This window comes from Diaporthe citri (assembly GCF_014595645.1).
Source record: "Diaporthe citri strain NFHF-8-4 chromosome Unknown scaffold_3, whole genome shotgun sequence".
NCBI lineage: Eukaryota > Fungi > Ascomycota > Sordariomycetes > Diaporthales > Diaporthaceae > Diaporthe > Diaporthe citri.
Window position 1 is genome coordinate 5,941,780 of NW_025064848.1, and position 24,828 is coordinate 5,966,607.

The 24,828-nt window shown below is 55.3% G+C and overlaps 10 protein-coding genes across 10 annotated transcripts; 5 read left to right on the forward strand and 5 right to left on the reverse strand.

The window, feature by feature from the left end:
- Positions 1-908: 908 nt before the first annotated feature.
- INS49_009159 (uncharacterized protein) lies at positions 909-2,032 on the forward strand (the record flags this gene model as incomplete). The annotated part of the gene is made up of 2 exons (XM_043169896.1): positions 909-1,173; positions 1,236-2,032. 2 exons carry the CDS (start codon positions 909-911, stop codon positions 2,030-2,032), a joined length of 1,062 nt encoding a protein of 353 aa, XP_043027576.1.
- A 697-nt stretch (positions 2,033-2,729) lies between these two features.
- Positions 2,730-5,322, forward strand: INS49_009160 (uncharacterized protein; the record flags this gene model as incomplete). Its single annotated transcript, XM_043169897.1, has 7 exons — positions 2,730-2,857; positions 2,916-3,264; positions 3,594-3,649; positions 4,056-4,374; positions 4,455-4,586; positions 4,664-5,136; positions 5,208-5,322. 7 exons carry the CDS (start codon positions 2,730-2,732, stop codon positions 5,320-5,322), a joined length of 1,572 nt encoding a protein of 523 aa, XP_043027577.1.
- Positions 5,323-6,630: 1,308 nt separating this feature from the next.
- Positions 6,631-7,461, forward strand: INS49_009161 (uncharacterized protein; the record flags this gene model as incomplete). Its single annotated transcript, XM_043169898.1, has 1 exon — positions 6,631-7,461. The coding sequence occupies one exon, from the start codon at positions 6,631-6,633 to the stop codon at positions 7,459-7,461; it is 831 nt and encodes a 276-aa protein (XP_043027578.1).
- A 715-nt stretch (positions 7,462-8,176) lies between these two features.
- On the reverse strand, positions 8,177-9,562 carry INS49_009162 (uncharacterized protein; the record flags this gene model as incomplete). Its single annotated transcript, XM_043169899.1, has 2 exons — positions 8,177-9,477; positions 9,535-9,562. 2 exons carry the CDS (start codon positions 9,560-9,562, stop codon positions 8,177-8,179), a joined length of 1,329 nt encoding a protein of 442 aa, XP_043027579.1.
- Positions 9,563-12,497: 2,935 nt separating this feature from the next.
- INS49_009163 (uncharacterized protein) lies at positions 12,498-15,223 on the forward strand (the record flags this gene model as incomplete). Its single annotated transcript, XM_043169900.1, has 2 exons — positions 12,498-13,295; positions 13,565-15,223. 2 exons carry the CDS (start codon positions 12,498-12,500, stop codon positions 15,221-15,223), a joined length of 2,457 nt encoding a protein of 818 aa, XP_043027580.1.
- An 817-nt stretch (positions 15,224-16,040) lies between these two features.
- Positions 16,041-16,340, reverse strand: INS49_009164 (uncharacterized protein; the record flags this gene model as incomplete). The annotated part of the gene is made up of 1 exon (XM_043169901.1): positions 16,041-16,340. The coding sequence occupies one exon, from the start codon at positions 16,338-16,340 to the stop codon at positions 16,041-16,043; it is 300 nt and encodes a 99-aa protein (XP_043027581.1).
- Positions 16,341-18,390: 2,050 nt separating this feature from the next.
- Positions 18,391-19,269, forward strand: INS49_009165 (uncharacterized protein; the record flags this gene model as incomplete). Its single annotated transcript, XM_043169902.1, has 2 exons — positions 18,391-18,770; positions 18,867-19,269. 2 exons carry the CDS (start codon positions 18,391-18,393, stop codon positions 19,267-19,269), a joined length of 783 nt encoding a protein of 260 aa, XP_043027582.1.
- A 1,152-nt stretch (positions 19,270-20,421) lies between these two features.
- Positions 20,422-21,309, reverse strand: INS49_009166 (uncharacterized protein; the record flags this gene model as incomplete). Its single annotated transcript, XM_043169903.1, has 3 exons — positions 20,422-20,439; positions 20,499-20,778; positions 20,840-21,309. 3 exons carry the CDS (start codon positions 21,307-21,309, stop codon positions 20,422-20,424), a joined length of 768 nt encoding a protein of 255 aa, XP_043027583.1.
- A 632-nt stretch (positions 21,310-21,941) lies between these two features.
- Positions 21,942-22,745, reverse strand: INS49_009167 (uncharacterized protein; the record flags this gene model as incomplete). Its single annotated transcript, XM_043169904.1, has 2 exons — positions 21,942-22,642; positions 22,700-22,745. 2 exons carry the CDS (start codon positions 22,743-22,745, stop codon positions 21,942-21,944), a joined length of 747 nt encoding a protein of 248 aa, XP_043027584.1.
- Positions 22,746-23,353: 608 nt separating this feature from the next.
- Positions 23,354-24,376, reverse strand: INS49_009168 (uncharacterized protein; the record flags this gene model as incomplete). The annotated part of the gene is made up of 1 exon (XM_043169905.1): positions 23,354-24,376. One exon carries the CDS (start codon positions 24,374-24,376, stop codon positions 23,354-23,356), a length of 1,023 nt encoding a protein of 340 aa, XP_043027585.1.
- Positions 24,377-24,828: the final 452 nt, after the last annotated feature.

Sequence of the window (24,828 nt, forward strand, 5' to 3'; positions counted from 1 at the left end):
AAAGCCTGCTTGTTGGGTTGTTTGCGTGGTGGACGCGGAGCCATTGCCCCGGAGTCCGGATCAGTCGGGTGACCACCACCAGGAGTTCGATTTTGTCGTGTCATGATTTCCCATTCTCCACGCAGGTCTCTCGAATCTGGTTTGGCACCTGTTCCATAATGTTCCGGGGTGTCCAGCGGCCCCCAGCAAGCTTTCTCGGCAACCGCATCGATCTTTGAGCACGGTAGAATGAGAAGAGCAGCGCCGGCCACAAAAGATACCATGAAAAGAGATGCAGTGGACTCTTGAAGCAAGAGAATTTCTGGTTAATTCTCAGATCAGTGAGCCACTCGAGATGAGTGGGCGGAACTGTATGATGCTGTGTTTTGTTGCACGATTCTGGTCAGTAGAACCAGCTGATACTGAAAAGTTGGACCTGCCGTTTGAAATTTGGCATTGCAAATCCCTAGACATTCAAGCATGCCCTAAGAATCAAAGCTTTCAGACTTCAATTCCGCGCCATATCAAGCTCATCCTTGCCATTCCTGGTTTCCCCTGGGTTGCCAACACGATTGCCCCCCCCAATTGAAGGCAGGCCACGCGCCATTGCAGTCGAGATGAGAGACAACCGGTTCAGGTGAGATGAAAGGGTTGCCGTTGGCATTGAATGAAGCGTAATAATCACCGTAATTGTGCGAGGTACGTAAATACCCAATTCGAGGTTTCCGTATTTGGTGCTGAATAGCAGCCACACACACAAAGAGTCAGCCCCTGGAGTTCGACGTGCACACACCACTTCACTGGTTCCTGAGGTCGCACATGCAACCATCCTTTCCTTGGTTTTTTTCTTTCTTTTTGCGAACTGTCAATCGACATCTCGGTCGCTTGTTGTGACAACTTCTTCGACCATGCCCTTTTGGAAACGAGCCATGGACCGACGCGGCAGGCCAGTCGTCCCTTTAACCCAGCACGCCAACAAGGAGCCTGAGGCGAGAGCATCGGAAGAAAACGACGAAGACGAGTCGCTGTTGTATTCGCACGGAGGTCGATCTCAAGAGCGAAAGAAGAGCTTATCACGAAAGATCTGGACTGCAGTTCTGGTCGTTGGTTCCATGGCGTGCTGCTTTGCTGGCGGTTTCATGGTGCGAGATCTGACGCTGCCTCTTGTGTGGAACTTTGACAACTACGAGACTCGTAAGCACCAGCCATGGATACATGAATATCCAATCCAGCTGACAGTTGACTTTTTTTTCCAGTCCCCGCCGATATCCAGAACCTCCTACTCAAGAACGGCGATGCCCGCATGGCCTTCCAGAAAGACACGAAAACGCCCACCACCCGCGGCGAGGAGGCGTCCCCTCCGCTGTGGCACCAAGCCCCCAGCGCCGAGTCGGACAAGTACTGGGACGACAACTTCATGATCAAGGACATGTTCCTCATCACGGCCGATGACATGCGGCGGCTGGGCAAGGACCCCGACAAACACGTGAGCATCCCGGGCGACTGGGGCTACGGCGACAGGCGGTACCTGACGCGCTTCGACCACACGCACCAGCTGCACTGCCTCGACGCCCTGCGGCGGGTCGTCTTCGCCGGGCACAACGGCATCAACACGTCCAGCGCCGCCGAGATGAACCACTTCGAGCACTGCGTCTGGAGCATCCTCGACTACCTGACCTGCCACGTCACCTACGACACCTACAACTACGTCTGGATGGACGACTTTGCCCAGCCCGTCCCCGACCACACCAGCCGGCGGCAGTGCAGGGACATGAAGCCGCTGACAGACTTTTACCACCGGGGATCGGTCCACGATGACGCCAGGATTCGGTACCTGGTCGCGCAGGAGGACAAGGGGGATTTTGTCCACCCCATCGCGGCGGATCGAAAGGCGTTTAATGATGAGGTCCTGGCTATCAGTGGTGATCCTGGGGTCTACGGGAGCGAGGCGAGGGCGCGGGCGAGGAAGGTCAAGCTTGACGGCGCAGTGGCGGAGTACGAGGCCACTGGGACCATTCCTCGGGTCGAAAAGGACGCTCCGGCCTGGCCTTAGGATGGGCCCATGAATTCACTGCACATTAGTTGCGATTGACCATTTGACCATTGTTCATCAAATCAACCAATGTGGCAGACATAATGAAAGGAGAATTACACCTGTTTCTGCTGTGCCCTCGCCCAACACTTCGACGAACTGCAATTCTTTCTTTCCTTTCCCTCTCTTTCTAAATGCCATGCCCTCAAGTGTCAGTCAACTTGCCAATTGCTTTTCATTAAGCCCGAAAGACACCGGCCAGACCAGGAATCAACAATGAAACGCCAAAGTAAGCGGAGTCAAACAACACTGAATGGTATGGCAATTCTCAGCGTCGACTACAAGGCCAAATTTGGGTCTCTCCAAATTGTGGTTTGTGAGGCTGCTGCTATTTGATGCGCTGACCAATCCCGCCGCTGGAAGTGTTTATTTTTTGTTATCTCCGCACCCGCAGCCCAAACGCGAGCCCGAGTTAAAGGCGAGCTAAAGTCTGTTGGGGGTAAGACGGAAATCCCATCTCCCATCAGGGCATGGTCTTGGCGTCAGAGTCCAGTTGACTGACTAATGATGACGGCCCGGATGTGCTCGGGACTGAGAGCACTGGCCTCAGACACAATCCTCTGAATGTTGCCTACATAACCTCTACCTATATCTTTGTTGTGAGCCCCAACAGTAATCGGAAAGGTTACGCAGATTCACAATCAGAGCCAAGTCCATCATGTCTGAAACACCTATTCCCATCCTGACGACTGGCCGCACGGATGCCATTGGGCGCCAGGTTACTGCTCTCATGAAGCCAGAGTACGAGGGTGAGTGGTCTCCCTTGATCCTTATTCCTATTCTGAAGTTCAAGTTCAAGTCGGCTGACACAGGCGGGTGTAGTAATCCACTTCACATTTGCAAGTTCGATCATGGACGAGCTCCCCTTCCTCCTGAAAGGGACCGTACCGCCAAACCCTTCCAGCACACTGGGGAGCGGGAACTGGTCATCGCCCCCTCAGGCTCTCCTCATCGGCGGTGCTTACCAGGACAAAGACGTCGAAGAGGTGGTCAAGCTGGCGAAGAGCACCGACGGGGCGATGGAAATCCCGTGGCTGAGGATTGATAGCAGGAAGATGAAGGCTCCCGCTGGAGAGCCGACGCCAGAGGAGGCTGCGGCGTTCGGGAAGGCGATAGTGCGGAGGTTCAAGGACGGCCTGGACAAGCTCAAGCAGGAGGGCAAGCTTGGTCAGGGCAAGGGCGGCATCTACCTTGTGTGAAATCACAAACAATGACTTGTGGTGGAATCAAATTAGCACAATCTCTACTTCTTCAACCTCTTGAAGCATCGAAATCATCGTGATATGCCCAAGAAATGCTCGACTGGTGACCCTGGCCGTAGGCATATGAGTTGAGCATCAGAATGAGTGATCACAGAAGCCGAGCCCTGAGATTCTAACCCGGCGAGCTTGATAGCACAGTGGCAGCTGGAGGCCACTGTAATGCGTTGTGCAGGAACCATGAGACATGTGAGAGCCACTATGAGGAGCTCACTAAATATCAGAGAGCTACAATATCTCCACTCCGGGTTGGCGCGCTCCAGATCCAGGAGTTCGTTCAAAACGCGGCCCAAGTGTCCCACAAGATGACGGTGTATACGTTCATATACAGTCCCAAGTTTGTCATCATTCATTCAACGCGAGCTGGTTCGATATGCTCCACCTGCCCGGGCCCAAATAGAAGAAAAGGCCCAATCGATCACCAAGAGTTCGTCCGTTCTTGTGGTAAGAATGTTGCCACAAGGTGGGGAATTGGGAGGTATCGACGCCATCCCACTCAAGCGGCCTCCGTTCGGTCGGCCACATGCAGCTTGCAAATCATGGCCCCACTTTGGCACACACGGCAGCTCCTCCTTACACCATCGCTCTGCTTGCCAACAAGGCACCAAGTCTCGTCACTATATGAATTTCAAGCCCCAGAAACACGTACTTACACTTCAGTTCACACAGCATCTCACGAACTCATAATATCCCAACCTAGTGATCACAACCATGTCGTCACACAGGATCCTCATCACCGGCGCCTCGGGCTACCTGGGCGGGACGCTCCTCGCCCGCTGGAAGGGCGCAGACCTCCCAGCGTACGACAGGCTCTACGCGCTCGTGCGGACGGATGCACAAGCAAAGGCCGTCGAGCAGTACGGTGCTGAGCCCCTCGCCTTTGACTCCAGGGGTGAGGCTGCCGTGCGCAAGGCCGTTGTGGACAACAAGATCACCATCGTGTACTACCTGATCGACGCCATCAGGGGCGAGGCCCAGGTGAATTTCATAAAGGCGCTGGCGGAGGTCAAGAAGGCGACGGGCCAGGAGGTGCACTTTCTACACGTGAGTACGAACGGTTCCATGGGCCGACCCATGTTGGCTGGGACTGGGCTGACGAGATGTCGAAATCGATACATGAGTAGACGACCGGAGCCAAGATGTTCTCGTCCCATGCCGGCGCACCCACAGATGCACCGCTGCTAGACACGGACCCGGCGCTGTACTCGATCCACAAGACCCAGGTGGAGACAGCCCCGTTCGATCTGATAAAGACTGTGAGCGAGAGCAACCCCTTGATCTCGAGGAACGACCGCCTCCCAGGAGTGGAGGCCCGCTGACTTGGTACCCGCAGGCCGTAAGCACCAACAACACCGTCATCGAGGAGGCCGAGAGATATGGCGTCCGCAGCTACATATTCGCGCCATGCATGGTCTACGGAAGGGGCGAGGGCTTCGGCAACACCATCTCGATCCAGACCGTGGCCATCGTCAAGGCAGCCCAGGCCATGAAGAGGGTGTACAAGGTCGACGAGGGGCGCCCGACGTGGCCCGTCTGTCACATCCTAGACAACACGACCCTGTATCTCGACATCCTCCGCACGATCCTCGCCGGGAAGGAGCTGAGCCACGGCAAGGCTGGGTACTTCCTCGCCTCCCCCGGGAGCGTGGCCTGGGACGATCTCTACACGGCCATGGCGTCGGCGCTGGCCAAGAGGAACATCATTGGCGATGATTCGGTGGTGCCGGCGAACCATAGTATCCTGGAGCAGATTGGGGAGGCGCTCGGCTGCTCTCCTGAGTTTGTGGGGGTGCAGATCGGCGGTCGGTAAGTTTGATTCGGGAGTTTGGACATGTTCTTCCGGTCATGAGCTGAAAGCTGACGATGGCGACCTCCAGATGCACTTTTACTGCTGAGCACGGCAGCAGGATCGGGTGGAAGCCGCAGTACCCTCCGGAGCACATCATCGAGGATGCAGAGAACGAGGTCCAGCTTATCTTGGACAACTTGTAGGAGTCCCCAGCGGCGTGCGATGAATGTGCGGTCCCGAGCCTGGTGGGAATGGTACAGCTGGAGCATAACTAAGGGTGAGCAAAGCGAGATGATTTTATAATACCGTTCCATTTTTCGTTCTGGCCAGCCGTTCAACATGATCCCTGCGATTTGTGGGTGAAAGAAGTGCAGCCGAAGTTGGGCAGATGCTGCCCACAGTATGGATCATGGTGTCTCAAGTCCGAGACCATGGACTGGCTGGTGTTGTGTTGGGCGAAGTGCCTGGTTGAGCTCGTGTTCAGAGGCAAAGCTTCTGTGTAGCCTCTGCCCATGTGATGCTTTACTCTAGCCTTTGCTGATGTTACACGTCAAGAGGCAGGTGTGTGGACATGGCCATCTGCTGGTTCAGAGCGGAGGGGTTGGGCGAGACGGCGGTCACATTCTTAGGGCCATCAGATGTCCTTGTTGAAAGACAAGCCAAAGAGCGGGACAAAACATCCACAGACCATATAGGACCTGAGTTATATACGGCGATGGACAACAAACCCGGGGCTGGACATCTGAAGCTTGTCAACATGCCTTGGGATGAGTTTGAGGTGCCCAGGATAAGGAAACAGCATATGCAGGGACAGAGACGGCAAAGACTACCGAGACGAGACACGCATGTGTCCTGGAGATAATTTGTCGCTCTCTAGATCTAGGTACAAGGGGCAGGAGCAGGAACAGAGAAGTAGCCCTACTGCAGGTTGAGACGAGACCAAGGAACGGAGGAGGCTGGTGGTGCTCGGAATGGCCCGCTGACCAAGACGTACCTGACCATCTCGGGCCAGTCAGGGCCAGCCAGGACCCCTGTGCCTTGAGGGACCCCCCTGCCGACGTCACAGTGGGGCTTTGCACCTTGGGGGACACTCGGGAGCTACCCCCAGTCCAAGTCCCCAGCCCCTCCAAAAAGTCCAGAACCCCCGCAGTCACCTGGTAAGAGTAAGCTTGATTCTCCCATCACGAACCGCCTCACGTCCAATTCTGTCCTTGCATGCGCGTCTCCCAACCACCGTCTTTTCCAACAACCCAGCGCCAGATGACACCCACGAAACAATGGCTAGGCCCGGCCATGCAGGCAGTATGGCCCGCCAAATAAGGACTACAATGCCCTCAGCCCTTGGACAATGGGTTTGTTCCTCTCTGTTTCGTCTCTTCCTTTTTCTAGTCTCCACTCGCTGTCTCTCTGTCAAGTAACAATCAACAGTCTGCCTTCCCTCTGCGCTCCGTCAGCCTCGAAGTCAAGGCCCAAGCTCCAAGTCGATCCTTTCACTGTTTTCCACTTCCAAGATGCGTTTGCTCAACTTGCCTGCGCCGCTCCTTGCCATTGCGCTGTCTGCTCTCTACAGTCCTTCAGAATGCCTGCCTCTGGTGGCCGATCGACAAGATCACCAGCTGGGCAGGTTCCACGCTCTCAGGCCGAGGGCGAGCTACTCGATAGTGCCCATCGACGGTGGCAGCCCAGCGACAACACAACAGGAAAGCACCACCACGGTTGTGCAAACAGTCACGTCGTCGCCGACAGCAACGCCTGAGATCACCGTCACGGCCACCGGGAAAGATACCACCAAGACGGTCACCCAGACAGACATCTCGGTTGTGCCGCCCGAGTCACCAACGACCGTCACGGCCACTGCTCCCGTCACCATCGTCACCACACACACCGTGACCGACGAGACACCCTCAACGAGCTCTACCTCCTCTTCGACCTCCTCCAGCGCACTGCCGAGTTCTGCTGTGCCCACGACGAGCTCTGTCTCAAGCACCTCGCAGATTACCCCGAGTGCCACACCTTCCACCGCCCTGACGTCCTCGACCGATTCCTCGCTAAGCTCGACCTCGACTGACAGCACCTCTGTCACTGCCTCAGCGTCCGCCTCGGAATCTTCCTCGTCCTGCTCGACATCGGAATCTGCCGCCAGTAGCACCACCTACGCGGCCCCCTCGTCGCCACCTCCCTACCCAACCTCAAGCGCCGTGTCTCCTCCACCCTATGCACCCACCGGCCAGGTCCCGACACCCTCGACGTTCGTGACGAGCAGCTCGGCCGCGACCCCGACCTCATACGACAACGGGCAGTGGCACACAGCATACCCAGCTTGGAACGGCACCCGCATCTAGTCGCTCTGCTGGACGATGGCGGCGGGCCCCGTCACGAGATGGTGCAGCGGATGGGGATTGGCGACCCTTGTACGAACCTAATGATCACGACGCATGGGAGATGCATACGATCTAGAATGCTATATGTGTAATGTGTAATTGTGTAATAAGAAGATCAACAACACTCTATAGACTACGGGATGGGCTCAGCTTGCATGGTCTCCCTTTGGAGCCTTCAGTCAACGCCGCACCAAGAGCTGGGAAGCGTTGTTGCGGGTCGCCGGGCGGCACTTTGGCCTGGGCACTTTTTGCTTGTCCATGTTTAGCATATTTGCATGTCATAGAAGAAAGGAACGTCAGATACACAGGTTACCACCCTTAGTAATATACTCGTACATACACACCGTAACCATCATCAGTCATGCCTCTGCTGTTGTGCCTTTCCCATAGTTGCGAACCCTCTGCTGCCTTTCTTCACTCTCCTCACAGTCCCGATGACCGCAGGCGTATGTCACATCTGAGAAGCCGCTCGTGGGTCTGATTAATGGTATTAACATTCTTATCCAAGTACTTGTTTGGTTCGTAGGCGCAAGAGAAATGCAGGTACAAAAGGGGGAATAATGATGCGCATCAATCATGTCTCATCAGCCCGTAACCCAAAGCCAAGACCCAAAACATGTTGTTTAGGAGAAGTAAATTGAAAGGACCGTGAATAGCCCGTTGCGTATGCCCCAGATCAGCGCTCCCCGATGCACGCGATCATCAGGCGCTCGTAGTCCCCGCTCGTCTCCCCCTTGATACGCCTGGCCAGGCTCTTGCCGTACCGCTTCTCGTAGGCGCCCTTGACGTTGGCCATGTTGGCGCGGTCCCAGTGCGAGCGCACCACGCGCGACACGAGCAGGTAGTCCTTGGTGCCGGCGCCGGCCATGGCGTCCTCGAGCAATATGGCCTGGTGCATGTAATTGTCCATGCCGCGGCGCAGCTGGAACAGCAGGGCGTCCTCCATGTGGCCCGAGAACTCCTTCCTGATGACCGTCTCGAGGTCGCGCGCGTACTTGAGCTTGTACTCGTGGGCGATGGCGCGGATCTGGTTGTCGTTGCGCATCGACAGGATGGAGCACACGCGCATCTCGTCCGTGCCCAGCTTGCCCTCGGTGGCGCTGTAGATGGCGTCGACGTCGCGGTCGATATCGGGCTTGATGACGGGGGCCGAGTCCTCGGCGCGCTGGGCGCTCAGGACGATCTCGAAGTGGCGCTCCGTCTTCATGGAGAGGTCGTCCTTGACGGCGGCGACGAGGTCCCGCTTGAAGGTTTGGCGGTAGGCGGCCTTGATAGCGTTGATGTCGGCGTTGCTGCGACCAAGCAGCACGTCGTTCAGGGCACGCTCCTTGGTGCCCGGGCCGGACATTGCGTCGTACAGCAGATGAACGTCCGCCATCAAAGGCCCGCGGGCGAGCGCCACGAGGCCGTACTCAAACCACGAGGAGGTTTCACTCTTGAGGTCGGCGACGAGGTTGCGCCGGTGGTTGCGCTGATAGGCGTCGTTGATGGCGTGGACCTGGAAGGGGTCCTTGTCGGCGAGCTCGCGGATCAGAGCCTTCTCATCAGTGCCGAACCCCTTCATGGCCTTTCTCAGCGCGTCGGCCGTCGGCCTTGCGTCCCACTGGATGCTCTGAGGTGGGCCGTAGCCGGGGGAAAGCGGCGTGGGGAAACTAGATGGCGGAGGCGCCCCATATTGGGCCGGTGCTCCTCCGTACTGGCCAGGCGGTGGCCCTGGCGGAGGAGGCTGCTGATGGTAGTAGGCGTGTGCGCCGCCGGGAGGAGGTGCGGGTGAGCCATAGAGCTCAGATGGTGGGGGCCCAGGAGGCGGCGCGCCGTAGCCCTGGTGAGGTGGGGGCTGGCCGTAGGGCGGATATGGAGAGTGGCCTTGAGGAGGGTATGGCGAGTGTGAGGGCGGTGGTCCCTGGTTGTAGCCATTGTAACCGTAGCCGCCCTGCGGAGGAGGAGGGGCTCCCCATTGGCCCTGGGGAGGCGGTTCTGTGATGGTGTTAGTCTGGTGCTGGTTGTGATGAGAGCAGAGAGAGTAGAGCTTACGTCCGTAGGGAGGATACCCGTATGACATGGTATGACGTGTGCCGCGGGTGTGCTGGATGGGTTGGTTACCCGGTACCGAGGTAGGTGATGCTGATGCTGATGTTGATGTTGCACGAGATCGAGGTGGGTTCACCGTGTAATCAGGAAATTTATGCGAGAGAACTAGAGGTTTACAGAAATGTGAGCCGTGGGTGGTGGATGGTGAATGTGGATATGCTATGGCGCACCAGAGGCGGGAGCGATGAATGAGTAGTCTAGGTATTTATTCGTATCCCGAGGTTCGTCACTGTCGCTCTCGGGTCAGAAGACGTGGGCGCGACATGCCTGCAAGGCAGGATGAGCGATGGGGCGCCAAGGTTGGGCTGGGGCGCAGCGAGACCGATTGATTATCAACCCGACCGCGCCAGCTGAAAGGCAAAAGCCAAATTACTTTGGCCCGAACAGGCACAACGCGACAATCATGACCGTCCGTCCAGCGGCCAGTCGAGGCAGTGTTCACTGCTCCTCCTGCTAACTGCTGCTGCCAACTGCTGCTCCCAGGCTGACGTGCAGGACGGGAAGGATCCAGTGGCTTAGCAGGCAAGTACCAACCAGATTGTTACCGCAAGGAGACTAGCCTCCCAGATTGTTCTGCCTGCTACCTGCTACCTGCCACCTGCCTGGCTGGCTTGGCGACAGTTGACGCATCTTGTCCGTCACTATGCGTGTTCCTCTTCTGACAGCACTACTCAATGATTGAAAAGTACATAGTGGCATATGCATGCACAAGATCCAAGTTTTATGTCAGCATCTCAGGGCAGGTAAGATCGTCCAGAGAACAAATGGGCCCTGGCTCCAAACGTTCCTTTCAGTGTGGCGTGTGGCGCGGGAAACAAAACGTCATGAAGTGTGGCTTGTGGCCGACCTGACGCGAACGGAATGGAGTGACTGGACCCTGGACTGGACAAGATCAGCCTTGCAAAAAGATCAGCTCACCTGGCCATTCAAAGGTACCAAGGTACTTATTTGCCCCGAGATCGACCGACCGGGCTCCCTCCACCCAGCATACAGTCCAGAGTAGCACTCACTCCCGAGTCGTCCGTCGCCACCGGACCGAGTTAGCTTCGGTCACGGTCATCCATCCGGGGTTGGAACCCCGGTCTTGCCGGCACCGTTGTGGTCATCTCCCTCTCTACTACTCCCGCTCACACACTATCAAACTCTCGAATTTTACCCTTCCGGCAGTCCAGCCCCAATACGTTTGATGAACAGTCTGGCTGCTGGGTACGCCCTCATTTTGGCTAAATGACTGTCCTGTAAGCAGTCCTTGACATTTGTTTTGACTAACAGTTGGTGAACCACACCACTTTGACCCTCCTTCTCAAGCCATCGCCCTCTGCAACGGGAATACGTAGATTTGTCGACTGCTGCTGTTGGACGGCCATGACTGGTGCCTCAAGTTACCGCATAGGTCAGCTCCCAGTGGTTCATCCAACGCACGCAACGACAACCATAGCCCAGGTGCCGCGAGCCTGCCCGCTGCTCATGCTGCCGCCTCTCGCACGGCAAATACGTGCATACTTGCAAGCACCTGGGCATACTTACGCCTGCAGCAAGAAGTCTGCACGTGAACATTATGTGCTCCACTCCCACCCCGTGCAGGAAGAGCGAACTGCGGACGCTGCATCACCCAGTAAAGAAGTCAAACTCTCGTTGACTGCCAAAGCCCGGATGTGGGATGTGGGTGTGGGAAGGAGCATCAGATCAAAGATTCTGACGGACTGGTGCATGGACAGAGGGAGCAGCACCGTCCAAAGGAGCAACCCAAGTCAATTAAATTTAAATGTACGCATGGGCAAACATAAGCAAGTAAAGAGGCTGAACTGTTCATGGGTTTCAGGAATTCTCATTTGACTTGTGGTCTTTTAAATTCTGATCATGCTATTTATCCCCGGACCAATTACAGGTCGTGCAGGAATATACTTGAGTGGGGCCTTGGGTTGCAGATTTGTGTTGATCTTTGCTCATTTAGGCTTAGCACAAGGGGTTTAGCGCCTTTTTTACTTGCCCATCAAACTTTTAACCCCTTCACAGTAGTGGTATAAAGGCTGATTACCTACTTACCCCTCCTTCCCCCCATTTTGCACCGTTTCTTTTGATAACCCTTGATTAGCCTTTCTGCATTTGGCCCGCCCAGCAATACGCGGCACGCGGCACACAGCAAGCACATGACATAGCGCAAGCCCCACGCACCACCGGCACGGTAGACCAACACATCGAGTAGACTGCATGGTCAAGGGTCATGTTTGGCCGTTGATTGTCAGTAAGTGGTGCAATTGCCTGTCGAGGAAAGAAGGAGGAGCAGGAGGTCAAGGGGAAAGAGAAGAGACGGCGCGAAAGGTAAGCGCACCTGCCTGCATCGTATCTCGTCGCGTTGCCCTGCGACTGTCCACTGCGACTGCCCACCGAAATTGGGACTGGGACTGGGACTGGGCCCTGCCTGCCCCCAGACGCGACTTCGAATCCGACCCTGGTCTTCAACCGTCGCCTTCATCTGGCAGAGACTGCACTCAAGTGCTCAGCTCGTCGATGGGGTCGGGCCGTGGCTGGTCGTGTCTTTCGCGCGTAGCTTTCGTTTTGTCGCGTCGACGAGCATCGCATCGCATAGCATCGCATCCCCATCTCAGTAGCCCACCCGTCACCTGACCGTCGCACTCTTTTCTACAAATCACCAGAGCTCAACCCCTTTGCCGAGCTTGCTGACCACGAGAGAAACCAGGACTCGGGTGCAGGGAAGGCAGATTTCTGGGCACACGAATTCAACCGTTTGCTGGAGTTCGAAACCCATTTGAGCGAGACCTGAGACTCTTCAAAGGGGGCAGGTTCTCTGCAAGTCTTACTTTGCCAGCATCTTCTTTCTGGCTTCAGTCCAATCCACACCGTCTCAACCACGCATGGAGTCTGCTGTAAGCGCACTTGGCAACATGTTGATGACTTCGGCCGGCGTCGAGGAACCGTCACCAACAGTGCCGGCACCAGCCTCGGTTGCCACCACCGGGGATGCGACTGCACAAGACGACGTGGACCATATCGCCAACACCACAAATACCACAAATGCCACATATACCAGCCAGAACAATAGCCCTGCCCCCGTCTCTCATACCAACTCAGCTTCAGTTCCAGCCTCAGCAACCGCGTCGCCATCCCCGGACTTGCCCCCGCGCATCGTCTCGGACATCGAGCCTGCCGTCTCGCTTCCCCAGGCCGCCCCTGCAGCGGCACCGCCCACCTCCACCTCCGTGGCAAGCCCGGCCGCGTCGGCGTCTCCTTCTGTCCACGGCCTTGGCGCCCGCCCGGGCCTGAGATCCACCAGCAACACTCCTCATCACTCGCCTGCGCTGCCCTCGCCTCCCGTTCCGCTGCCCGCCTCCCCTGCGGCCAGCCATCCGCCGCCTGCTGCTGCCGCAGCCGCCACCACCAGGGCTTCTGACTATCAGGACAGCCCCGTCTGGCGCGCTCAATCTTCTCCCCTTGTACACCGGAAGCTCCTCATCGCCCCGGCCCCGACACCAGCCCCGGCCACCGCTTCTTCTGCGCCTCTCCCCGCGGTAGGCTTCCCTTCGCCTGGCCGAGACCGCATCTACGAGGACCCGAAATTCCTCGACGACAAGACGAGGATCACGTACGGCATCCAGCAGGCCATCCCAGAGGCCGTGAGACGTTCCGTGCGTGACAACTGGGAGAAATGCCTGCTCGGCTCCGAATTCCACCAGGCCTTTGTCGTGAGTTTGATCCCGTCTCTACCCCATTCCAGCGTACTCTCATGCCCTGCATCCACTCGTAATCCCCGCCTCCTCTGCTCTTGCTCTCCCGTCCCGCATGGTATCGCTCCATTCTCTTCCCCGTCGCAGCCCCTCGTCACACGCACACACATGAACTGACTGAACCCCTCCCCATTCATAGCTCAACGCCAGTATACACCATGCCACCCACGCGGCCGTCCAACGCGGTATGCGTGACTTCGGAAGAGCCATGATCTCTTCCCGCAAAGGCTGAGATCGTCGACGCCATGACCCCTTCCGATATTGACGCCGTGGCCACACGCTTGCTCTCCAAGGCCAGCGACTCGTTCCTTGACGCGGCCCTCGAGCTTCGCCTCAAGTCCATTGACGCCAAGCGCCTTATCAATGCCCTCGCTAGAGCTGAGCGTCTTGGCTATGAACCTAGTGATGTACAGGACGAGGAGGACGACCCAGCTGCGGGCCACCCCGCAGTCCGTCACGAGGATATGATGCCCTCAACAGCTCCTCGGCCAGGTCCTCGACCAGCTCCTCAGCCAGCCCCCCAGCCAGCCCCCCAGCCTGGTGCACCGACCGCAGCGCTCATGTACTGCAATATGTGCTTCCGCAAGTTTGTCCACCAGTCTGCCTTTGAGCACCACGTGAAGAATAAGATCTGCACGCGCTCGCCGGTCGCACCGGGTGGTTACAAGTTTTCTTGTCAGCACTGTGGCCAAGGGTTCACTACTATCATGGGCGTCCAGTACCATAACTCGAACAACATCTGCGGTAATTTTAATGAGCCCAATAGGCTTACCACGGCGCCGGCTGCTTCGACACCGGCCACGCCCAAGGCCACGCAAACCGCACGCATGACCCCGGCGTCAGCCCCGACATCCACACCCACACTCTTGCCCAAACCGACCTCAACGCCTGCATCGACAGAAGCTGTCGCTCCGCCCTCTTCTTCGGGAGGCGGCCCGCGCAAGGGGACGCCGGGCCTGCACACCCCGGACGGCGCCGTTGCCGACCCCTATGCACACCTTTCGCCTGAGCAGCTGGCGGCTATGCAGGAGGAGCTAAGGCTGGCCGAGCTCAGTTACGGCGAGCGTTTCCGACAGGCCAACGCTCTCCCTGACGCGGGCGAGAGGAAGACCCGCCTCGACGGGCTCGCCAACTCGTTCGGCACGAAGCAGTCCTTGATACGCAAGAAGTACGGCGTCAGGCTCCGTATGCGGAGGACAAAGGCCGAGATCCAGGCCGAGAGAGACCGCATGCAGTACAAGACGGCCGCAGAGTTGGCGGCAGACATTGGGATCCCTAGCCCCAACCTAGGACGCCCCGGTCGTCCCATCGCCTCGACTCCTTCTCGCCCGCCCCCCATCGTTGCACGTAGTTCGAACGGCGGAACCGGTGCCATGTGGTCAAGTGTCAATCGTCCTGGTGCTCATACTGGTGCTCCCGCCCCGCAGGCCCCGGTGGGCACGCCGGCCTCGGCATCGCCCGTGTACGGATCGGCCATGGGCGGCCCTGGGATCACGGATGTCTCAATGCACGCCGGAATAAAGCGGCGGTTCTCGGGCTCCAGCCCATTTTCCGAAGGCAAGCGAGTGGCATACTCCGAGATGGGCGGCCTTTCTGGCGGTGCCGCCGCCCCGGCGGAGAGTATGGATCCTACGCTGCCCGCCTTTGCCATTGCCAGGGCCGCCTCGAATGTGAGTGCTAAGGGCCGAGGAACAGCAGACGAGCCAATGGCACTGGACGATACTGAGTCAGACTCGGAAGACTCTGGTGATGACGACGAGGATATTCCTGCTGAGCTGCCGCCCAGTGTCCGCCAGAGCCTGCAGCAAGCGAGCCCATCAGTGACACCCGGTCCGCAGCCCGGATCTCGGCCCAGCTCGGGACCCCGGCCTGAGGATACAAAGTAGCCGTCATGCACGCGATTTACTGGGGCTGGTGGTTTTGGTAATTTTATTTTCATGACCCAGAAGCCGACCACAGCTGGGGCTTCCTGGCTTGGGACGCACGCGGCGGAGCATTGCAAGAGTGGAAATTACGAACCTCTTCTGGCATGGGATGGAGCTCATTGAAGCGCACCCAAAATCACATTGGCGTTTTGTCTTGTCTGTCATCATGCTGTTTCAGTTGGCGGCCCCAAAGAGGGCGCCTACATGGACTACATATTGAGGAATTTTCGCGAGCATGGTGGTAGCATCAAGGAAGCCCATCATCTCGGCCGATACGAGCATGGCGTATGGCAGGAAAATTTGACAGCATCTGGCTGCCCCGTTGCAGGCGGACTGGTCAGGTGGCGAACATATCTGCTCTTGTGGTCTTAGACGCGCGAGTTCCTTGGAAGGTCTCATCTCGGCGGAGCAATGAAGCGGTTTCGCTTGGAGCATGGCATACGATTTGGAGTGTGGCCACATGCACCGTCCTCTCCTACCACAGATACCTCGATTTTGGTTGCCTTTTCTTTTTCTTGGACCTTAGCATTATGGAGAGGCTGAAAATGAGCTGATTCGACTTTTTAATCCTCCGTCAGTGCTATACTCTATGGCGTGTCCCGTGCTGCATCAATTTCTCGATTCCAGCGCACGCACATGGGCCAGCCCTCCGATGTATCTATCATACTTCGGTCTGAAGCTTGCCAGACATGGCGACCGACGGCACGACGCTACATGTGAACGTGCGAGATTTCCCCAGTAGGCCGCGAGTTGTGCCAGTGTCACGGACCCAACATATTCACTGGACACAGTCCTTGTCGCTTGCCATGGTCTGCTTCGCCAACACATGCGGCCCGCCCTCCCCTTCTTCGAGGTCATTCCTCTTGCTTCGGCCCTGAGGCTCCCTCCGTGCCCACATGTCTGCATAGACATTCCCGTCTGTTTTGCCTTCCAGGGTCTCGACCACCTTGTGGCCGAGGATGAGCAGGAATCTGAAGCCGTGACCGCTGCCGCCCGAAGAGACGAACATGTTCCCTCTGATTTGTCCGGACTGCCTGGAGGAGTTATCAATGCTGTTTTTGAGTATTCGCTTGCCCATTTTGGAGAAAAGAAATGGAAAAAGGTTATTGTGGGAAAAGTAGAGGAGGTGGAGGAGGAGCAATTTAGTTTGGATGGTTCAAGTATACATCTCGCTATCAGATCTAACTGAGAATGGGGGGTGTCCATGCTCGAGGACACAGAGCGCCGATCCGAGTAAAGTCATCAGGGTTGTAAAATTAGTTTTGAGTTTTAGTTAAACTCAATTGAGTTTTTAGTTTTAGTTTTAAGTTAATATTTTTTTAAAAACTTACTTAAGTTTTTAATCTTTAATTAAACGTATTAATTAAACTTAAAAAATTAAAAATTAAATTAAGTTTAATTTAAAAACTATATATAATGGGGCGGAGTAATGGATTAGGTATATAGTGGATTATTTGGAGAATTTAAATGGATTAAGTGGTTCTTTAGTTAAGTGGTAGAATTTCTTATATTCTACCAAAGGCCTTAAGTATAATTCTGAAAAACTTAATAAGTTTTTAGTTAAACCTATTAATTAAACTTATATTTTTTAGTTTTTAGTTTTTAGTTTTTAGTTTTTAGTTTTTAGTTTTTAGTTTTTAGTTAGACCTATTAACTAAACTAAACTAAACTAATTTCAACCCTGAAAGTTATATTCTGAAGAGCAATGTGTCCGGGGTAAAGCTTTAACGGAGGTGTTGTGGCGCACATTTCCATTTCGACCATTCGTAGTATGGTTCTCTGTGTCTGGATATCAGCAAATCACTAATACAAGAAAACATTCTTGGTTTATTTCTTTCAAGGGGTTAACGCACGTATACGTGCGACACGTGCGGTGAGAAGCAAATCTATGCCGGGTCCAAGAGTAGAAGCACATGGCCCGAAAGGTTTATGGTAGCTTGGTAATTACGCATGAAGGCAGCACAGGTGATCCTTATATCGATGCCCGGCTCCGGAAAGGCTTATTTTTGTCCTTGCTTTCTCTCACTCCCCGATGTAACAGCAAGCGAGCATCGTAGGCGGGGACTGAAAACAGTCTCGAAGAGACTGCATCTCTGAGTTTACTGGATGATATAGCACATTCTGCAAGATACAGGCTTAGGGAGCTCGAGGAGGATTCAGAGGCGGATTTTTGGAATTGGCCATGGGAGAAACAGCCTGTCTCACAGCCTCCGTTCAGATATTCCGCCTCCTTAGTTGGGTGGCTAGGCTGCGGTAGCAAACGGAGAATTTCACGCCATCCACAAAACCTATGGCCTCAACCAGCGTGGAACAAATTCGTGATAGGTATTGAATGCTAAGCTTTGTACAATACGACACAATTCTTGTAATTTCTCCTCTCCGCAATGCACGGCGGTGCACTGCCGCGCTTCTCGTGAGTCAGGGGCTACTAGTACATGACACCTGGTTGGTGGATTCTGCCCGACGCTCACCCCAACCGGGAGTGGGTGTCCGTGGTCTGTATTGAGGTTAACTCCCATCGCTGCCGGGGACGACATCATGGTCATCCTGGGTTGAGGAAGCAGGGGCGATCAGCTGGCTTACACGGAGTACTCTAGTAGATACTGCCTATGTCAACTGTCAAGTCCCCTGACTAGCCACCACAGTGGACACAACGCACGTCCTACAATGAAGTCTGGCTCGTTTTCGGCTGTAACCGAAGTACTGTCGATCCACTCTTAAGCTTAACGTTTGGAACAGCCTCGGCCTAACCAAGCGTTATTGGGGATAGCGGACTTGTGGAAATTGCCGTCGGATGACCACGCTCAGACAAAGTGATCCACACCACGGAGATGTGGCCTGCTATTCTCGAAGCCATGAACGATGTGGTATGCTACACTAAGACGGAATTGAATGTTCGTCCGGAGGGCCCCCGGAGGAGCCCTGAGAAGCAATCTCGTAGGTGGAATTTCACCGTAGCCCAGAACGTAGATAAATATTCACGTCTATTCCATCGAGTTGATCATTGCCCTTCTCGTCCATCTAAGATATTCTTCAGACCATATCTAGAGGCGTGCTCTTCCCCTCGTCCTGGCCACCGGGATCTTTCTTGTCCCATCAGCTCCTTTCTAAGCCCCTCACCTATCAACATGAAGTTCAACGCAGCACTGTCCAGCGTTCTGCTGGCGGCCTCAGCCGTCGTCGCCGCCCCGACGTCGACTCTCGAGGTCGAGGCGTCCCGTGTCGACTCAGCCCTCGAGAAGCGTGCAACTACCTTCTGTGGCAATTGGGGTTCTCAGACTGCCGGCCCCTACACCTTCTACCACAACAACTGGGGTGCTGGGGCCGCCTCCTCCGGGTCGCAGTGCACCACGTTCAACGACCTGCAAAGCAACACGGCCTCCTGGTCCACCTCATGGACCTGGGCCGGTGGGTCGGGCTCCGTCAAGTCGTACTCAAACGTCGCCCTTGAGAAAGTGAACAAACAGCTCAGCGCTGTGTCGACCATAAACTCTATTTGGAAGTGGGGGTATGTTCAGTTCCGAACAATTACCGGTCTCCTGGCGGTCGATGGTGCACCATTCACTCAATGAGACAAAGAACTAATCATGCCTGTGTTTAATAGTTATACTGGCTCTTCTCTCGTCGCAGACGTCGCCTACGATCTGTGGCTGTCTACCTCATCTGGAGGCACAAACAAGTACGAGATCATGGTCTGGCTCGCCGCTTACGGCGGCGCCTTCCCGATCTCCAGCACGGGGACCACCCCTATCGCGACGACCACCATTGCTGGGCACAGCTGGAAGGTCTACCGCGGCCCCAACGGAGATACCACCGTCTACTCCTTTGTCGCCGACTCGACCATCACCAGCTTCTCTGGCGACCTGAACGGTTTCTTCAAGTACCTCGTCAGCAGCCAGGGCCTGTCCAACTCGCTGTGGATCACCTCTCTGCAGGCGGGAACTGAGCCCTTCACGGGCTCCAACGCTGTCATGACCACGTCGTCTTACACTATCAGCGTTCGATAGGTCCCAGGCGTAGTAGACCACCAAGCCTGCTGAGTTCATGCCTCACCTAGACACTCTGATCTGTGGCACGATTGTGGTCGAGTCCGCAGCAGTTTGGAACTCCTTAGGGCGCGTTGGACCATGGATGACTGTGGTTGTTTCATGTACATATTACCTTGCTCGTGTAAATAAAAACGCTTTACGCGCAATATCAACAGCCATGCAGCATTTTGTGTAAAATCTAAGTCATAATCCTGCGGTGATCTGCGGCAAGTGGGCCGCAAAGCATCTGATACCCGTCTCGATGATGAATTGCCCGATACTTCCATGCCCCATACGATTTGCTCAGTGCCCAATGCTCTCCGCGTGCTGCTGTATGATCTTTTTCCTGCCACGGCACTTTCTGTAAGTGGTGATGGCAAAAGTATTAGTAGCAATGCTTATGGAGGCAACTTCTCGTTGCCTTTTATCGAGGTGACGGCTGCACAAGTAGAACATAGATATGGCTCACGTAGTATGCAGTCTGAGTCGCCTAATGCAAGCGCAGACTTGTTCCTGATTCAATACCACCCGGTACCACTGGTTGGGGAGACAGTAATTTTGTAACAGACGGGCAACAGGAGCCACCGAGGGCTCAGAACCAGATTCATGACCTGATACTAGACAGACCCCAGTCAATTGTGTAGATGCTTCTAAAATCTTTTCAAACTGATATGCTTTCCCCCATCATCCACTTTGGCAATTTGTGCTGTTCCTAACTAGCCCTTAGTGGCGTTTTCGGCACTTGAAGAGGACTGGGTTGCAGACAGCTTGGTTTCCAATTGCTCTATCTGTGTTTTTCCATCGAAATATAACCTCTTCAAATTTTTATACCTTGTCACTGTACAAGGTGAATCAGCGCAAGTGATAAGAGTTGATCCGAGCACATAGATGGGAAACATACACAGATCTTTGAAAGCCTTCTCCGCGTCCTCCGGTGTTAGATATTGAGGCTGTGGTGGAGGTTGTGTTGGAGGTTGTATTAGTCTCCATTTTGGGGATTCTGGAACTGAAGACAAGGTCGGTTGAACAGAGATGGAGTTGCGAATAGTCAAGGCCCTTGATTTACGCTGCTCAGAAGCGTTCATGACCTCAGCCATGGGGAGTTCATCGACAATCACCGACATTCGCATGCTATGCCGTGACAAAGAGCTGTATATACTGGCGGTCGAGTCTGAGTAGACACTAGACGACGGACGCAGGCTGCGGACCTCTTCCTCTGCTGTAGCAATCATCTCTCGCAGCTCAGGATCCTGTCGAGCGTTCATTGTGGTGGAATCAACCACGCCCATCTCGTCTGGCTGAGAGTCCCACGGCGGCGGTTCATATGATGCCTCATTTTCAGCTTCGAGCCTGGCGGCCTCCATTTCCTGGATACTGGCCCGATAGTCGTTTGCGATATCCTGCAGGTCTATGGACAGCGACAGACTCGTTCTGTTGGTGCCCGCTTTCTGCAGTACATCGTCACTAGATCCTGAGGAACTAGAAGCTCTGCGTGATAGCCAGAATTTGTTAGATGAGCCAATATCTAGGTATGTATTTGAGTACTCACAATGCTAGGCCTTGTGATAGTTGAATCGAACCAACCAAGAGACTCAGATTCGACTTGTATGCCTCCAGAGCGCTTCTCAGAAAGATGAACTTCGGTTTGTTCATTACCCATCTGATCCTGCTAGCAAGGTTGAACTTGGAATTGTTTGGCAAGGCGGAGCCGCCAAAGGATGACTTCTGGATGTGGTTGACCAGGCTAAGGATCTCGGTGAACATTTCCCTAGATACAATCATCATGTCTGAGATAGTCTCCGAGCAGTCGGAATAGTTGTTCCATGTCATTCCGCTATGCACACTATCCATCGTCTGGCTCAAGACGCGAATGATGGTGCAGAACGAACGGATCTCGCGAGCCATGATCTGGGGCTCTTTGCCAGCGGACCCAATCTCGGACGCAACTTGTGAGAGAACCATGGCAACTTTGGTCCCTGCGCCTATGATTCCGATGAGGCTTGCCACAAGGTCAGCCATGGTTTGGTTCAAGGGTTGTCTCCAAAAGCTAGGAGTGAATTGGCCTGCACGGGCTCAGATAAGGATTGTTGAACAAAGAAACAAGAAACTGTCGAAAGTTGTGAGTGTCAGGCGCGCAGCTGAAGCCATCTACGAAGAGCTTTGATTTATGAGAACCCATGGATGATATTCAACGGCGATGATCCATAGAGACATGGCTGAGCATGGCTGTGCACGCATGGCGGCTGATCTGCACCTAATGCTGTTTCAGATGTTCGGTGACAATCTACATGGGCATGGGTTGAGCATGGCTGTGCATGCATGTCGGCTGATATGCACCTAATAGTGCTGCCTAGTATGATTTCAGCTGCAATAAGACCACACTTCCTTCTTGTCCTCAGTTACAGCCCTGTCATAACAAATATTAGAATACACAGGGTGCAGTAACATGTCGTTTCCCATCAACAGACCATCCAGACCATAGTGTCATTCTAGTTGACCCAGTCTTGCAGTAACTGATTAATCATCTGTAACCGTACTGCTGCTCTTCTACGGTTGACATTAGGCCTCCGTCGTCAGGATGGAACTGAACATCCTCTGGTCCTGGCACGGTACCTAAAGATGTAGCGTAAATCAGTTTGATATGACCGCCTTCAATGCTGTGGGTCAGCGAAAGGGTCATTGTCAGCATCCGTCACGCGGGTATACTCCATCCTATCTGCAATGTTCTTTGCGACATCAGCCCCGTAAACATCCGCAATCCAAGCAAACGTCACGTCGATCCCAGCACTGATACCCGAGGATGTCCAGATATTGCCGTCATTGACCCAGCGCGCGCGGTGGACCCAGTTCACCTGGGGGCGCAAGGCGGTCGTAGACTCCCACGCCAACTTGTTAGTGGTCGCGCGCCTGCCGTCCAGGACGCCACTCCGTGCAGCGAGCCCGGACCCCGTGCACACGGTGATGAGATACTGAAGCGAGGGGGACCGTTGCCGGATGAAGTCGATAGACTCGGAGATGGCTGGCGACTGCGCCCGCGTGCCCTGGCCGCCTGGGACGAGCAGCACGTCCAGGGCCGGTGCTGTTGAGAAGGTGTGGGTTGGCAAGATGGTCGTTCCGAACTCGGGGGACTGCGTTGGCGGCGGCACCCAGCCACCGCCGTCTTTGACGGCAGGTTGCTTTGATGACACGGGGTCCAGCGTCGCGGCGATGGTGTACAGGTTCATGTTGTGGGAGCGCGACAGGAGGCTGAGTGCATCCAGGGGGCCGAACACGTCTAGCTGCTGGAAGGCTGGGAAGACCACAACCCCAAAATTGACTGGCTTGGGCTTTGCGTTCTCTGCCGAGCGAGGACCTGCGAGGGTATGGTCAGTCGCTGCTCATTACCAGCTCAAACCCCCCGATCAGGTACGCTCGATGGTGAGGGGATTGGCAAGGGGCTGACCGAGCTGAGTCATGTCAGCAAACTGCCGATGACTAGTACTTCCAGGTCTCAAAGAATTGGATTGCTGGAGAGGCTGTGGGTCTCATTAATACTCTGGGCGGGACGACGCGCGGAACCATGATGTTGTGCCGTCATGCGCGATGATGTTGTTTGACGATGAATCGGCTCCTGGATTATACTTTCGGAGGGCGGATTGCGTTTGTCAGAGTACGCGCAGACGGCGCTGCCAAGCTGCGTCAGCACTTGTGGATTGGTGTCTCGTCCGTTGCGCGATCGGAACAGCACATGAATGAATCCCTTGCCGCCTTGTCCGTGAGTGTTCGTCCTCACTCTCTCCATCGCAGATCCCAGGCCGGCTCAATGGGTACAGCTATTGATACTAATCAGACAAGGCACACAATAAATATGAATGGAAAATTTGATGGCTGCACTTACGCAATCAACTCAGCTTCTGTCTTTCGAATTAAGTCTCTCATATTGCTTCCTCTGCATGATTTTCTTTTCTGGACGGACAGTGGACACCAAGAGTTGATTGGAATGTGCTCCACGGGGAGGAGCACCAGCTCTCCAGAGTCTGTCAAATGTGCTCCACGGGGAGGAGCACCAGCTCTCCAGAGTCTGTCAGCCCACGCCGGTGTTAGACGGCACGTCTTGTCTCAGCAGGACACGTTCTGTTGTAGCGAGTTCCCTTTCATGCCCGTGAGCCTCCGTCTCCTGCGCCGGCTGGACGGTGGAAGGTTGTTCTGTCATAGGGGGCACCGCCTCTTGTTTCGGACCCGGAGCCTCGGCCATCTCGGGATCCGCCTCTGCAGCTCTTGTCCTGGTGGTGAATGCGGTCGACTTGACACTCGACTTGATCGTCAACAACGAGCTGTGCAACAAGCTGCTCCCGAAGAACCAGCTGCCCCTTAGCCTCCTTCTCCGCCTCCTCTCCATCACCGCAATCTCTTGCTCAGCATCCTGTTGTTGCTCGTCCACCGGCCGGCCGACGTATACGCCCCGTCTCCAGAAGCCAGGCCTGAAAAGTGGACTCAGGACTGGGGCGGTGACTGCGAGCAATGCTATCACCGTCTCCCGGTAGCCCCAGAGGTTGATATTGAGGACGCTGGGCGTGCCGGTAAGTGTCAAGGCAGCTCGGATGATGGCGGCGGAGATGACGAACAAGCCGCCACACAGCAGCAGGGTGACGCCAACGCGCTTCCACAGCGGAATCCGCAGGTGCCAGATCATCGGTGCCGGAATGGTCAGGATGGCCACGTCAGTCGAGATGTTGAGCGCCGCCAGGGCCTTGAAGTTCTGAGCACGGAAGATGCACTCCTCCCCCGGCAGCGGGCGGATGGTCCAGTTGCTCTGGAAGGGCCTGCACGTCGAGCTCACGGCTATGATCAGGGAGGCCCAGGTCACGCCGCAGAACACGAAAAGGAAGTTGAGGGTCCGCTCCTTCGTCAGCCCCAGCGTGAGACGGCGGTAGAAGAACAGGATGCAGAACTTCAGGACCCAGACGAAGCCTGGATACGTGTACCAGGTCACGAATTCCATCTTGCTGCCCATCTCGAGAACTCGTATGTCTGCGTCGCTGAGCGAGTCGACCTGGTCGGCTGTCACGTCGATGTTTCCGCCGGCGTAGTAGGCGAAGTAGCCCATCGTGGTATCGACCGTATATAAACAAAGAGACTATTGCCGGCGCGGGAGAATGTGTCAACACTAACAGATGCTTTCATTTGTTTACCTGGGATCATGACGAGACGGCATACTAGTACGGACAAGTAGTCATCACCTTGGTACCCTCGTATGCCCACTGTCCGAAGTCTGACAACGTGACGAAGGATAAGAATCAAAACGCCGAGTGTGTACCAAGCCTGTTGGTGAATCAGCCGCTTTCTGTAGTGGACAGGTTGGCTTGCTTGCTTGGAATTGTCCGTCCGCTGCAAACACCTACCCATATCTCGGGCACGTATCCCTCATTTGTCTCGAGCGTTACGGCCGAGCTCGGATGCGGTGGCCCCATTGCGTCTTGACCAAGTCGTGTTGATGGGTAAGTTTGCCCATGAAGTACTCCAAGCAAGCTCGCAAAGGCAATACTAGCAGGGGCAAAG